This window comes from Microcaecilia unicolor, chromosome 1 (assembly GCF_901765095.1).
Source record: "Microcaecilia unicolor chromosome 1, aMicUni1.1, whole genome shotgun sequence".
Classification (NCBI taxonomy): domain Eukaryota; kingdom Metazoa; phylum Chordata; class Amphibia; order Gymnophiona; family Siphonopidae; genus Microcaecilia; species Microcaecilia unicolor.
The window spans coordinates 243,060,785-243,077,048 of record NC_044031.1 but is presented as its reverse complement, the minus strand read 5'-3'; the positions used below and the strand labels follow the sequence as shown (position 1 = coordinate 243,077,048).

At 43.6% G+C, this 16,264-nt stretch overlaps 1 protein-coding gene across 1 annotated transcript in view; it reads right to left on the bottom strand.

Moving 5' to 3' along the window:
* Positions 1-16,264, bottom strand: part of LOC115474499 (reversion-inducing cysteine-rich protein with Kazal motifs-like) — a gene marked incomplete at its 5' end in the record, with an annotated part of 272,499 nt that overhangs the window by 60,082 nt on the left and 196,153 nt on the right. The window contains 1 exon segment of the mRNA XM_030210026.1: positions 4,930-5,101. Within this exon segment, the coding sequence (XP_030065886.1) occupies positions 4,930-5,101 (172 nt within the window).

Genomic DNA, 16,264 nt, shown 5'->3' with positions numbered 1-16,264 from the left:
AAAAAAGCATTTTTAAAATTGATCCACTGTGTTTTCATATGCCTGATCATTTTCAGATGGTTATGCAAGCTTTAGTGGGTCATGGCATTTAATTACTGTAATGTATTATATCTTGGGCTCCCCTCCTGCTTCTCTGAAATCTCTTCAAATAGTTCTGAATGCTGCTGCTAAGTTTTTAGTGGGCGCCTGAAGAATAGATCACACTATCCCTATTTCAGTGCATTTTTATAGTAAAAAAGGTGCCAGTGCTCAATTGCCAGGCCATCCTTTAGGTATGGGTAATCACTGAAGGATCTACCCCACAATAGCCAGGTCCCTTGCAACCAGCCAAAAAAACCTATGAAAAGGCAGCAGTGGCATGCAGAGACTGACTCTTTTATTAATACAATGGGTCAATTTTAGAATGCAATAAAAAAGGTACCTGTACTCAGTACCACCAAGTACCCCCTGAAAAAAAAACTCTGCTATATTCTTTATCATTTACTTTAGCTCCCAGTAGTTTGAAGGACTCAATTTAAAAGCATGTTCTTATTTAAGGCTTTCTATCATGAAGTTTCTCTTAGTATTGTACTCTACTTAGAATTTATAGACCTCCTTGGATGCTTGGATTTGCAAAAATGAACTTGCTAGATGCTCCCTCCTTTCATTGAGTTCTTCTGATGAAATCAAGGCCCATGTATTTTCTGTCACTCGATCAAAATGTGGAATTGTTTTGCCTGCCAATTAAAGAGCTAACACTTGTACTGCAACATTTTATAAGAAACTTAATATCTTTTCCCTTTTCTTTACATTTTTCATAATTTCAACTATTTGGCAAAAAGAAATAACTGAATCAGGATTATACAGTGAGCATGAAAAGACAGTTCTCCGAGGACAAGCAGGCTGCTTGTTCTCACGGATGGGTCGGCGTCCACGGTGGCCCAGGAACGGAGGATTTTTCCAGCAAAAATCAAAAAAGCTTTAAGACAGCTTTCGGAGCAAGAGGGACTCACACCGCATATGCGCGGCCATATTCCCACCCGCGGACGTCTGTTCCCGCCTCAGTTTTTTTTTTTCCGCAGAGGAGAGTGGCTGCGTGTCGGTCTCTCTCCCTCAGGCCTAGAGAAAGACTTCGGTGTTTTTTGCGCTCGTTTGCGCTTTCTTTTTGTTTTACGTCGCCTCTTTGTCTTTTTATTTTATCCAGTTAAAAAAAAAAAAAATTTCCCTTATATTTTTAGTTTTTCCCCTTTTAAAGTTTTCTTTCGATTTCATCGTGGCCTTCTTAGGCCGCACATACAAGGTATTTTCTTGTGCAAAAGAAAACAGGGGGGATTCGTCCCGTCCTAGACCTAAGGGCCCTGACCAAATTCCTGGTCTGAGAAAAGTTCAGGATGCTTTCCCTGGGCACCCTTCTTCCCATGATTCAGGAAAATGATTGGCTATGCTCTCTGGACTTAAAGGATGCTTATACACACATCCCGATACTTCCCGCTCACAGGAAGTATCTTCGATTCCGTCTGGGAACACGGCATTTTCAGTATTGTGTGCTGCCCTTTGGTCTGGCGTCTGCACCCAGGGTGTTTACAAAATGCCTAGCGGTGGTTGCAGCGACGCTGCGCAGACTGGGAGTGCATGTGTTCCCTTATCTCGATGATTGGCTGGTGAAGAACACCTCGGAGGCAGGAGCTCTACAGTCCATGCAGATGACTATTCAACTGCTGGAGCTACTTGGGTTTGTGATAAATTACCCAAAGTCCCATCTTCTTCCAGTTCAAAAGCTAGAATTTATAGAAGCTCTGCTAGACTCCCAGACGGCTCATGCCCATCTCCCTGAGGCGAGGACTGACAATCTTCTGTCATGATTTGAATTTTTTTATTTGAAGTTAAGACGACATGTTGCCTGCTCTGGCCAGTCCAGGGACCTCTTCTTCTGTGTCCTGCCTCCTGATGTAACTTACTGTTTCCTTGTAGGCACGACGTAACAGAGACAGCCTGTATTAATCGTTGCCCGCCACAGCCCCTGAGCAACAACACAGACACTGCTGTCGAGCTGACACCAACCGGCGCCTATTTTATAAAAGTCTGCTCCCCCTGAGATCAAAACATGGCTACGCCTCTGGTGGAGATTACAGGTTACACATTTCTCTAGCTGTATTTATTGAAGGCCTCCTGTACCAACTGAGCTCACACACTCACAAGCCCATTATTCATATTCAGTATTTGGCCGAATATTTTTCATTATTTGGTCGAATGGTAAAATATGCTATTCAGTACAGCTCTAATTTCAATGTATCATCTATGATAAGTACATAAGTACATAAGTAGTGCCATACTGGGAAAGACCAAAGGTCCATCTAGCCCAGCATCCTGTCACCGACAGTGGCCAATCCAGGTCAAGGGCACCTGGCACGCTCCCCAAACGTAAAAACATTCCAGACAAGTTATACCTAAAAATGCGGAATTTTTCCAAGTCCATTTAATAGCGGTCTATGGACTTGTCCTTTAGGAATCTATCTAACCCCTTTTTAAACTCCGTCAAGCTAACCGCCCGTACCACGTTCTCCGGCAACGAATTCCAGAGTCTAATTACACGTTGGGTGAAGAAAAATTTTCTCCGATTCGTTTTAAATTTACCACACTGTAGCTTCAACTCATGCCCTCTAGTCCTAGTATTTTTGGATAGCGTGAACAGTCGCTTCACATCCACCCGATCCATTCCACTCATTATTTTATACACTTCTATCATATCTCCCCTCAGCCGTCTCTTCTCCAAGCTGAAAAGCCCTAGCCTTCTCAGCCTCTCTTCGTAGGAAAGTCGTCCCATCCCCACTATCATTTTCGTCGCCCTTCGCTGTACCTTTTCCAATTCTACTATATCTTTTTTGAGATACGGAGACCAGTACTGAACACAATACTCCAGGTGCGGTCGCACCATGGAGCGATACAACGGCATTATAACATCCGCACACCTGGACTCCATACCCTTCCTAATAACACCCAACATTCTATTCGCTTTCCTAGCCGCAGCAGCACACTGAGCAGAAGGTTTCAGCGTATCATCGACGACGACACCCAGATCCCTTTCTTGATCCGTAACTCCTAACGCGGAACCTTGCAAGACGTAGCTATAATTCGGGTTCCTCTTACCCACATGCATCACTTTGCACTTGTCAACATTGAACTTCATCTGCCACTTGCATGCCCATTCTCCCAGTCTCGCAAGGTCCTCCTGTAATCGTTCACATTCCTCCTGCGACTTGACGACCCTGAATAATTTTGTGTCATCGGCAAATTTAATTACCTCACTAGTTATTCCCATCTCTAGGTCATTTATAAATACATTAAAAAGCAACGGACCCAGCACAGACCCCTGCGGGACCCCACTAACTACCCTCCTCCACTGAGAATACTGGCCACGCAATCCTACTCTCTGCTTCCTATCTTTCAACCAGTTCTTAATCCATAATAATACCCTACCTCCGAATCCATGACCTAGGTCCCTTTCCTGGGTGGCAACTCCTAGTTTGGGTTCCTCTTTCCCACATGCATCACTTTGTACTTGCTCACATTAAACATCATCTGCCATTTTGATGCCCAGTTTCCCAGTCTCATAAGGTCTTCTTGCAATTTTTCACAATCCTCTTGATTTAACAACTTTGAACAACTTTGTGTCAACAGCAAATTTAATTACCTCACTAGTTATTCCCATGTCATTCATGAGGTACTCTGTCAAATGTTTTTTGAAAATCTAGATACACCATATTGACTGGCTCACCTTTCTTCACATTATTTATTCACCCCTTCAAGAGTGGATGTAAATGAAGACAAATATGAAATGTTTCACTCAGCCCTAGGAGGCAGGGACAGTTTTGCTTTTTACTTCTGATTCTGGTCTTTAGGGTACACCAGCAGGGAACTGTGCCTTTCTACAGTTTTGTTTGCTGAACTGAATTCTAGAGGATGGCCACTCCATCCTCACTCTAACTTTAGAAACTGTGGTCTACTGTTAAAAGTTTATATCGCATAAATCTGAGAAGTTATAAAAGCCTGTCTTCTTTGGACAGTGTTTCTAACAGTGTCTTCATAGACCAAAAGTTATATAAAGAAAAATCCTGTGTTCAATTCAGACAGCGACCTCGCTGGACTACCCACCAGGAGGTGGCGACAATATTCACTGTGGAAATCTTGAAAACCAGACTGGTATGGTGTGTCCCAAAGACTGTGTTAAGAGCTGCTATCTTAGAGCGATGGCTATTTGCTCCAACAGGAACGCACTAGTTCTTAGGGCTGTGGGTTAGATAGTTGTACAGGGACAGAAATTTCACCCATCTTCGCCCATCCCCAATGGAATTTAACCCATACCCAACTGTGCCAGCTACGATCTATTCCATCTCCACAGGAGCTGACGTTATTAACTTGCTCGCAGCAATCTGTTTCCTCCCAATCCCAACAGTCTCCCATGTTTTTTTGAACCCTGAAGGCTTACATTCAAAACTTCTACCTGAGGCAATAGAGATTGCCCAAGATTAAAAGGAGTTGTAGTGAAATTTGGCTCTAACCATTACGTTACTCCTCTTGGATTCCTCATTATTGAGGATGGTGCAGCAAGTTTGTTATTTTAAGATAATTCTCTTATTTTTTTGTATTCTTTTAAAAGTTACTTGTGAACAAGTTGTAATTGCTTCATTAAAAAGTTAAAGTTAAACATTAATTTTGTAACTGCATTGACAAAGATACTTATTTCATATTGGGATATCTTATTTTTCTACTAACAGGGAAAACATGAAGTTTGATCACTCAAACCACAAGTTAAGCTTTGAAAAGATTACTACTTTTATTAAGAATAGATTATCAGGGATTTAAATATCCTATGTCACTTCATAATCATGCAACACTACAAAACAAATAGTAACTATAAACCCAAACTGCTCAAATGTACTAAACCTTTACCTCTGAATTTTAGAACATGGATTTGGAGAGCATGGATCCTTAGAAATACATAATCCAAATTCAAACTGATTGTCCAGAAGTCCCACACATCGTGCTATGCATGCACTTGGATATGTGCGTCCATTGTGTCCACAGACAGGAACAAATTGGTCTGCACAGTTACATGGCAACCCTAAAAATGTTAATAAAAAATTAGCGTTTGACTGTTTATAGCAAATGTTTTAAAACCTCTTATTTAAGATAAAGGTATATAGGCAGAGTTGACATTATACAGACCATAAATCCTTTATGCTAATAATAAACTTATCCAAACTAACACTTATGTGGCATTAAAAATATCTTAAGCATTGTGACATTCACTATGGAAAGTTTATGAATAAGAGAATTCAAGAGGGTCAGCATATGGCCTATAATTTGGATGTAATATCTATCTATCATATCTATATCTATATAAAGCAGATGTGTGTGTTTGTTGGTCTGTGTCCTCTGGCCCCCGAAGAGCTACAGCATGTAGACTCTACCCGCTGTTGCCAAGGTTCTTGTATGAAGCGATTCAGTCCACGAGGGCATTGAGGGGAGTGGGAGCAATACCTCCATCCATTAAATAAATAGGCTACAGGTCAGAAAGTTCTTTCTTGCTGTTGCTAAGTGAAAAACTGCTTAGAACAGGGTAAGGGCTCAGAAACTGGTGGGGAGAAATATGGACAGCAGCTGTGCAGTTGTCCCTCTTCTCTAATACCCTCTTCCCTAACAATTTCAATACGGGGGGGGAGGGGTTCAGGGACTGCTGGGAATAGGGTAGAGAGAAAGTATTGGGGTCAGGCTGGGAAGTGTATGTGTGTGAATTCACTAACCCGACAGGGGAACACTCCTCAAACAGGGCGGGAAACTGAATTTCAATATGCCCTTGAAAAGAAGGCTGTGTTTTGACAGGGAAACAGTGAAAGCCAAACAGCAGGCACTTGCTAGATTGAAAGAAACAACTAATCAAGAAAATCAACCTAAACAAATTGATCGGAAAAGAAGTAGTGCTAGGTAGGGATCCAGTCTCCACATTTTCTGATTTAAGGGAATATGAAACAAAGTCAATGTCACCCTTTCTCACACACCCCTCAGCAAAACACCCCATTCACACTCAGCCATTCTCACACACCCCAACTCACACTCACCCATTCTAATACAGCACTTAGCAAAACACCCATTCACACTCACCTGTTCTCACACACCCTAGAATAGCACACCCACACTCACTTCTCAGTACCATACCTCCACTGACACTCAACCATTCTCACACACCCCAAAGTAGCACACCTCCATGCACACTCACCTCTCAGCATACTTATATAGTGTTATTACACACAAATAAACGTAGCTTTTCTCAATTACAAAGTACTAACCTATCGCTGAGCAATGCCAGTGCGGACAGCTAGTTGCAAATAATGGAGAAAAAAGTTTTTAAAAATCCCTTGTATGCTATGCCAAGTGATTTCTTTATTACCACTTTTCTAGAGAACTTAACATTTTAGCTATTAAAAGCAATTGCATGACACCGAAGCTAGTAGAACCATACTGTGCTTGGCAAACAGATGTTTTCCAAAGCTTTTTACACAAAGGACCATATAAGACAGTTCTAATAACAGAGCTAGATAGGTGAAGGGTCCTCATCTGAGAAGAGTTCGCTACTTGGGGATAAAGGAAACCAAGTTAGGTCCTTTCCTTGATTTCAAATGCTGGGAAAAAAAGAGAAACAAGAAGCAAAGCTCAGGGGTTGGTTATTTATTATTTAGTTATTTAATTGGATTTTACTCACACCTTTTTCAGTAGTAGCTCAAGGTAAATTACATTCAGGAACAGTGAGTATTTCTCTGTCCATGAAGGGCTCACAATCTGTACCTGAGGCAATAGAGGGTTAAGTGATTTGCCCAGGATCACAAGGAGCAGCAGTGGGATTTGAACCAGCCACCTCTGGATGTCAAGACCAGTGCTCTAATCACTAGGCCACTCCTCCACTTCATGGACGGTGGAGGCCATGTGGGTTAACAGGATAGGGCATATAATCATATCCCCTTTTATAACCTTTTCTTCAATATCTGCCTCCTGGGGAGCAGGAGGATGGCAAGAGTAGGGTAGAGGTATATTATTATCACATTCTCATACAGCCCATATACTCTCCTCTCCCCCTTCCCATCTCTCTTATCTGTCCTCCTGTTACTCCCTTCTCTCACCTACGTTCCCTCCATATCAATGCCAGCTCCATATTACTGAAAATAGGGAACATCAACACACACATCTCAGAGCAGAAATTGGTCTCATTTAAATAACTTATACCTATCAAACTGCTATTACAGACCTCTAGGCTTGCTTAACAGCGTCATCCAATCTAAATGTACAAAAGGTTTGTAAACATCCAGAATCCATCTCTATCATTAAACATGGACAATGTTCCGACAAGTAAAAGGTGTGCAGTGTGCTTTTTGGTCAGGATGGGCATGAGGTCTGGGAAAAATGTTTGAAGGACAATTGACTGGTTCAGATGGAACTCTGACACCACCTTAGGCAGGAACTCACGGTGCATGCAGAGAACTACTACTCTATTATGATGAAACTTAGTTTAAGGTGGATCCGCCCCAAAGGCCTTAATCTTACTGCCTCTGCAAGCTGAAGTAACAGCCACCAAAACAAGACCTTCCAGGTCAAATACTTCAGATGACAGGAATCAAGTGACTCAAAACGAGCTTTATTAGCTTGGAGAGGACGACACTGAGGTCCCATGACACAGGCAGAGGCAAACCTCTAATGAAGTGAACACCTACAGCAGTGATGGCGAACCTATGGCACGTGTGCCAGAGAGGGCACGCAGAGCCCTCTCTGTTGGCACGCGCGCCGTTGCCTCAGCCAGTTCCAGCCCCCCTCCGAATAAAAGTCATACCTGCTTGGGGTTAAGGCGGCAGGCGGCAGTGAAAAGCGCTGGCTCGGCGTGCCTTCAGCCTTCCTTTCTGTCTCTCAAGTTCTGGTCCCGCCCTCATTTCCTGTTTCCGCAAGGGCGGGACCAAAGCTTGAGAGACAGAAGGGAAGGCTGAAAGTGTGCCGAGCCAGCACGCTTTTCACTGCCGACGTTGCCATAACCCCGACCAGGTATGACTTTTAAATTTCGGAGGGGGTCCTGGTGCTCGGAGGGAGGGAGGGCAGGCAGGCGGCCTTGTGCTCGGGAGGGAGGGCGGGAAGGCAGGCAGCCTTGTGCTCGGATGGAGGACGGCCAGCCGGCCTGCCTGGTGTTCGGAGGGCCTGCCTGGTGCTGGGAGGGAGGGAGGGATGCCTGGTGCATGGAGGAAGGGAGGGAGGCCTGGTGCTGGGAGGGAGGGAGAGCAGGAGGGCAGCATCCCCAACGAGAAAACCCTAATGGGAGGTGCAGTCCTCCCGTTAGGTTTTCCACGGTGACTTCCTCGGAAAACGGTAGTGCATCGCATCGGATTAGTATTGTAATACTAATTTGCTCATTTGCATACCATTTTCGTTGGCTGCTACTGTGACAGGAAAATGCCCTTTTGTGCATGTCTTCAGTTTACTACTTGCGTTCTAAACTGGCTAGAACCAGTTTAAAACCAATGTTGCTGTTATTCAGGTTAAATTGCCCTGTTGGCACTTTGCGATAAAAAATTAGATTTTGGGTTGCTGTTTGGGCACTCGGTCTCTGAAAGGTTTGCCATCACTGAGCTAGAGGCTGTCCAGAGATGGTGATGATAAGCACTAATTGCACTAAGAGGAACCCTTACAGAGGTGGCCAAACTCAGATAAGTGTAGAAGGTATGCAAGAAGGGTCTGTATAGGGAAGAAAAGGGATCTAGGTCCTTGCCCTTACACCAGACAGCAAACCTCCTCCATCTGAAAGAATAACACCTCTTAGTGGAATATTTCCTGGAAGCCAGTAAGACCTTGGAAACACCCTCAGGAATTTGCAAGGAAGCAAATTCTGAGCTCTCAACATCCAGGCAGTGAGGACTAAAGACTAGAGGTTGGGATGTAGAAGAGAGCCCTCGTTTTGCATTATGAGGGTTGGAAAAAAACTTCAACCTCCAAGGATCTCTGGAGGATAACTCCAGAAGATGGGGGAACCAGATCTGCCTGGGCCAGTATGGAGTGATCAGGATCATGGTCCTTCGGCTTTGCTTGAGTTTCAGCAAAGTCTTCCCCACAAGAGGGATGAGAGAATACGCATACAGAAGGCCGATCCCCCAATAAAGGAGGAAGACGTCCAATACTAGCCTGTCGTGGGCCTGGAACAGAATGGAGGGACTTTGTGATTTATTTAAGTGGAAAAGAAAGTCTCAACGAGGCAGGAGCCTTATTCTTAATGTACTGTGAGAGATTTGAGTGACTGTCCCCCTTAGATGGGGCACATCCCCTTGATTAGGGTTGGGATTAGGAGGGTGCGAGGGGGGGGGGGACTGGATTGGATGGTGTTTCTTGGCTGACACTTTAGTCTTGTTCCCATTTGTGTAGGAGAGCACTAAGAACTCTGATGTATCTATCGAGGTGGGGGTAGTCGTAGGCTCTGTATGAGGTGGGTTTCTATAATTGGGGGGGGGGGATGAAGGCAAGGGAAGGTATTTGTTTTTTTGTGAGTACTCAGGTTGGGGGCTGTGTTTTGGGTGGTTATATCTCAAGTAGGGCTCAACTTGGGAGAGGGTACCTTAGTTACACCAAGTGGGGTGTTGAATATTATGGATGATTGTTCTTGTGATATATAACACTTTGATCTTTCCCTGGGTTGTGATGCCTGATATTTGTATCTGCAATTTTGTTTTCTTGTCATCAATTTATTTTCATAATAAAAAATAGTTGAAACATAAGTGGAAAAGAGATCTACCGAGGGGGTGCCCCACACTTGGAAAATCGCCTATGTTGAGTGACCACTCATGCATTTGCATGACACTGCTCAATTTGTCAGACAGGATGTTGGATTTGCCTGCCAGGTAAGTGGCATTGAGCATCCCATGCTGGGCTGCCCAGTGTCACATCTGGATGGCCTCCTGACACAGTACGTGTGATCTGATGCCCCCCCTGCTTGTTGGTGTAGTACATCACAACCTGATTGTCTGTTTGAATGAGCACAATTTGGTTAACAACCAATCTCTGAAAGTTTTTAGAGTGTTCCAGATTGCCCGGAGCTCCAGAAGGTTTATGTGGAGATCTGTCTCTGCGCTGACCATGCACCTTGGGTGTGAAGCCCATCTAAGAGTGCTTCCAAGCCCAGGTGGGATGCATCTGTCATCAGCACCTTCTGGGGCTGAGAAATTTGGAATGGAAGTCCCACAATCAAATTGGATTGAATTATCCACCAAAGTAGAGACTGAACCAATTTTGGTGTTACTTGGATGAAATCTGCTAGGTTCCCTGAGGCTTGACACCACTGGGATGTAGGGTCCACCGGGCTCTTCTCATGTGAAGACATGCCAAGGGCATGGACATGGACGATGGAGGTCATGTGGCCCAACCACCTCAGCATCTGCCTGCTGGCTGGCTCGAACCTGAGTGGTGACAAGAGTGTCTACCCTTGGCACAGGGAGTAAAGCCCGTGCATGTTGCATGTCTAGCAGGGCTCCAATGAATTCCAACTGCTGAATGTGATGGAGATGGGACTTGGGTTAGTTTAAAATTAAGTCTATTAGTTCTAACACATGAATAGTTCTCTGCATGGACTCCTGAGCACAGTCCTTCAAAGTGCTCTTCATCAGCCAATCAACCAGATAGGGGAACACAAGGACTCCCAGACTACGTAGAGACTCTGAGACTACTGCAAACCCTGGGAGCCGAAGCGAGGCCAAAAGGCAACATGCAGTAATGGAAGTGATGTGTCCCCAGCCAAAATCGAAGATACTTCCTATGACCTAGAATTTTGGGATGCGAGTGTAAGCATAACCAATCGTTTTCCAGAATCATGGGGAGAAGGTTGCCCAGGGAAACCATCCTGAACTTTGACCAGGAATTTGTTCTTCAGCACAAGGAAGTACCTGGAATACAATCTCTTCCTTGCCTTTAGAAGGGCAGAGTGTTCCTCTGTAAGTACCTGCTTGCTGAGAGCTGAAGTGAGATGCTCTTGGTGGACAATTTAGTGGTCTTTGATGCCAATGCAGAGCGTAACTGAGATGAACTATTTGAAGAACCCACCAGTCAGCGATTACAAGGGGTCACCTTTCTTGGAAAAAAATCAGCCCCTCCCCCCGGTAGGTTGTCCAGGATGGTTACTGTTACTGCAGCTATGCTCTGCTGGAACCATTCAAAAGCTCTGACTATGGAGCTGGATGGGCGCATGCTATTGACGAGAACAAGCGTGCTGGGATTGAGCCTGCTGAGAAGGATTGTACCTTCATCTCTGTGGGTAGTAGGGACTCCTGTTCAACTTGCCGAAAAACCTCCTAGATGAGGAGGAGGAGGGTGCAGAAGACGTCCATAGCGAAAGAGTGCCAACGGTATCCAAGTGTTTCTTGATGAGGTAAGCAATCTCTTCCACCTTGTCTCCAAAATGGTTATCTCCAAGGAATGTGGCATCCGTCAACCTCTGCTGGACTACCAGATCCAAGTCAGAGACATGCGGCTATGAGAGTCTGCACATTGCTATACTCCAGGCAAAGATCCTGGATGTTACATCAAAGGTGTCATAGGTGTCCCTGGCCAAGAACTTTCTACATGCCTTCTGCTGCTTGACCAACTGGCAAAAAGATTTGACCTGCTCCTGTGGGAGAGAATCTGTCAAATCATACATACTGCGCACCAAGTTCCTCAAGATAGGTTCGTGTAGAGCTGGTAAGATGAATACGGGAGATGAGAACTGAGGGCTGATACATCTTCTTCCCAAAAGAATCCAGGGTTCTAGCTTCTCTGCCAGTAGGTGCTAAAGCACAGTCCCTAGAATTCCTGGCTCTTTTGAGTGCGGATTCCATCACCAAGGAGTGATGGGACTTGGGGTAGTTTAAAATTAAGTCTATTAGCTCTAACACATGAATAGTTCTCTGCATGGACTCTTAAGCACCATCCTGGACAGGACAGGGACTGACAGAGGGGACTCACAGTTCTTCACCTAAATATCCCATAGGATTTTGTGAAGCAGGACTGTCACATCCTCTCTAGGAGGGGAATCATAGTCCAGGACCTCAAACATCTCAGCCCTGGGCTTGTCCTTCATCTCTAAATGAATCAGAATGGTGGCTGCCACTTCCCTGACAAAAGACAGAAAGGAAAAATTCTCAGGTGGAGATTTTCTTCTTTCCTCAGGAGGGTTGAGGTCAGATGGGATACCATAGGACTCTTCCTCTGAGAAGTACTGTGGATCCTAATCAGACTCCCATGAACACTCCTCATCGGTGTTGGTGAAGAACTCCTTATGGGAGGGCCTAGAACAAGCCTGCCTCAATACTGAGGATCCATGTCCCTCAGTGCCCTGGAGCTCCTGGTACCATGCATCAAGGCTGATTGATGCCAATGCTTCTTGGCCTTTGCCCGATGCCAGCTGTCCATGCTCCTCAGTGCCAACAAGGACGACATCGAATCCTCACACTGCCTCTGGGTCGGGTCCGATGCTGACCAGTCACAGGGGCCCTGCACAACAGTCGGCACTGAGGAAGGTGGAGACCCACTTGATGCATGTCCACCCCATGTCAGATGGATCAATGCAACTCGAAGTCTATGCCAACATCGAAGATTTGGACCGGGCTCCAAAAAGTTTCTCTCTCTGAGAATCCCTCTGCCAGGTGGGTTCTTTTCTTCATTTGAAAAAATGGAGCACAGCTGGAAGGGGCATTTTCAGGCCCCAAACACTGAAGACGCCAGGAATGAGTGTCTTAGTCAGAGATGGTTCTATTGCACTGGGTACAGAACGTAAAGCCACTTGGAACCTTCGATAACATGGAAGGGAAAACAGTCGTGGCCAAATCAAACAGCTCAATGGTGCCAGATAAAGGGGCAAAGCAACCGAAAAAAATTAGAGAAATGAGTCCTACCTGGAGCTCAGGCCCAAGAGGGCCTTAAAGAGAGCAAAAAAAACCACAGAAACTTAAAAGTGGGGAAAAACCAATAAAGGAAATTCTTATTCCATTAATGTGAGTGTTGGTGTAACATATTGTAAGCCACATTGAGCCTGCAAATAGGTGGGAAAATGTGGGATACAAATGCAGCAAATAAATAAATAAATAAATAAATAAATAAATAAATAAATAAATAAATAAAATGACAAAAAATAAGACAAAAATTTAAAAAAACAGGAGAAAAATCTCCTTAGGAAGGCACTATATGCTCTGAAATAGCATTCGTGCACCAGACGGTATAAGGAACCACGGAAAACGTGTCCTCTCCTCAAAAGGATAAGAAGAGACTTATGGTCCTGCACTCTCTTGGTGGGTGGATGGGCGGGAAGGCACAAACGCATGTGCGGTGGGGATGCTGCAAATGTTCTTAAAGCGATACTAGCTTTTTAATGATCCGTACCAGGCGACATGGATGACTTCACTCACATGTGAGACTATGACCTGCTTGTCCTCAGAAAATACAAGAGTTACTCCAAGAACCATTCACTGATCAAACTGGACACATTAATAGTGAAAGAGAGATGAACTGAAACCTAAGAATGAGCTATTGATAGTTGTAGCATGGATTACAGATGAGATGGTTTACAGCAAGCCTGGAAAAAAACTGGTACAACAAACATCTGTAAATTGAGTGAGAAAGAATTGAAGTGGTCACTCATCTTGTAGCTGGCTGCAAAGTTCTGATGGCAGAAAATTTATAACACAAAAACGCAAAACAGGGAAACATAACAACACACTGTGCCAGAAAACCACTGGAATTATGATCCTAAAAGAATTATGGAGAATTAAGTCCATTCCGACTGATAAAAAGCTAGATGTGAGGAAACTGGACCTAGTGGTAAGAGTTAAACACCACCATTAATCAGATGTTAAAAGTATTTTCCATTGTTTTTGGTACCAATAAACTGCAAGCTAAGGAACAGAAGCCTTGATTGATTGATAGAGGACACCTTGAGCTGGTGGTGACAATGGTATTGAAGCGTGTGAGGTATAACAATTGAGAGTTATTTCTACCAGTAGCCATACAAGGATCAGCTGGTACCAGTCTAATGTGTGTCTTAATTTTTTGACTAAGGTTCTTTGGAAGTACTGGAATGTTGTAACAGTCAATCTGGCCCTCCAGATATTTGATTTGCATATTGCTTATAGAAAGGGGAAGAATTTGATAGAGTAATACCCTTTACAACTTCCGTGCAAAGAAGATTATAATTTTATAGCACTGCCTATTAGAGGACATGTTCCCTGTGGTGGTTGACAGACTTGTGAAACTATTGACACTTATGGAATTTGAGGAGCTATTATATGGGCAACAAACCTTTTTGTAAGGAAAATAAATAAAAGGAGGCCTCTTTGGTTCTCAAAAGTAGTACCTAAAAAGGTAAGGAAAAAGAGGTTAGCCTTTATAAACTTCAAGAGATCGCAGAAAGAGGAAGACAGGCTGCAATATTAGGAAAAGCTAAAAGAAGCTGGAAGTCAGGAAAGCAAAGATACAAATGGGAAAAAAATATCCAATACAGTAAAATGCGAGGACAAGATCATTTTTAGATATGTTAGTGATAGGAGGAAGTGCAAAAGTGGCATTGTGAAACTCAAAGGCCAAGGGTAGGAATGTATAGTAGATGATAAAGTGGAATTGCTTAAAAATATTTCTGTTCTGTGTTCACAGCTGAAGGGCCGGGAGCAGGATCACAGAAGACAAACACAAATAAGAATGGAGGCGTGGTAGTCTCTGAACAATTTTAAGAGGACTGTTTGTAAGGAGCAGGCTAAATTAAAGGTAGACAAAGTGAGAGGGTAGGATAGCATACATCTGAGGGTAACAAAGGAACTTAGGGAAGTTCTATCAGCTCAGCTGGCTGACCTTTTCAATGCTTCTCTAGAGTCTGTAGTGGTTCTGGAGGACTGGAGAAGAGATCTGGTCCTTCTCCACAAAAAGCGGAAGTAAAGAAGAGGTTGGGAACTACGGCCTGTAGGTCTGCCTTCTGTGTTAAGTAAATTAATGGAAACGCTTTTAAAACAGAGAACAGTAAAGTATAGTTTCACTAGAGGCAGTTCTTGTCAGATAACTCCGATTAATTTCTTTGCCTGGGTGACCAGAGAGTTGGGTCACGGGAGAGTGCTAGAAGTGGTATATTTAGATTTTAGCAAATCCTTTGACACGGTTCCACAAAAACCATTAATAAATAAACTGAGTGCCCTTGGTATGTGTCCTAAAGTGACTGGGTTAGGAACTGGTTGAGTAGAAGGCGACAGAGGGTAGTGGTAAATGGAGATCATTCTAAGAGAAAGAATGTTATCAGTAGTGTGCCACAAGGTTCAGCACTTTTTAACATTTTTTTGTAAGTGTAATTGCTGAAGGGCTGTCTGGTAAGGTTTGTGGATGATACAAAAATCTGCTATAAGGTAGATATCCCTGATGGTGTGGATAACATGAAGAAGGACTTAAAGCTAGAGGAATGGCCTGGAATTTGGCAGCTTAGATTTAATGCAAAAAAGTGCATCATCATGCATTTCGGCTGCAAAATCCCAAGGGAACGGTACAGTTTAGGGGGTGAAGAACTTTTGTGCACGAAAGAGGAGCGGGACTTGGGTGTGATCATATGTGGTGATCTTAAGGTAGCTAAACAGGTAGAAAAGGCAACAGCAAAAGCTAGGAAGATGCTTGGGTGCAAAGGCAGAGGAATAGCCAGTAGGAAAAAGGAGGTGATGATGTCTCTGTATAAGACTTTGGTGAAATGATATTTAGAATATTATGTACAATTCTGAAGACCGCACCTTCAAAAAGATATAAACAGGATGGAGTCAGTCCAGAGGGTGGCTACTAAAATGGTCAATGGTCTTCATTATAAAGCACATGGGGACAGACAAAGATCTCAATATGTATACTTTGGAAGAAAGGGGGGAGAGTGGAGATATGATAGAGACATTTAAATACCTATGCAGCATCAATGCAAAGGAGGTGAGTCTCTATCAATTGAAAGGAAGCTCTGGAACAAGGGAGGCATAGGATGAAGGTGAAAGGGAATAGACTCAGAAGTAACCTGAGGAAATACTTCAAGGAAAGGGTGGTGAATTTGTGGAAAGGCCTCCTGGTGGAGACAAAAACAGATTTTATGTTGATTAATTGTGATTAATATTAGTTAGTTTTAATGTTATGGTGGTGTGATGAAATATATTTTGATTTTATGTATGTATATTTTGTGAACTGCTGAGAACATTTGGATTGTGTGGTATCCAAAATTTTTAAATAAATA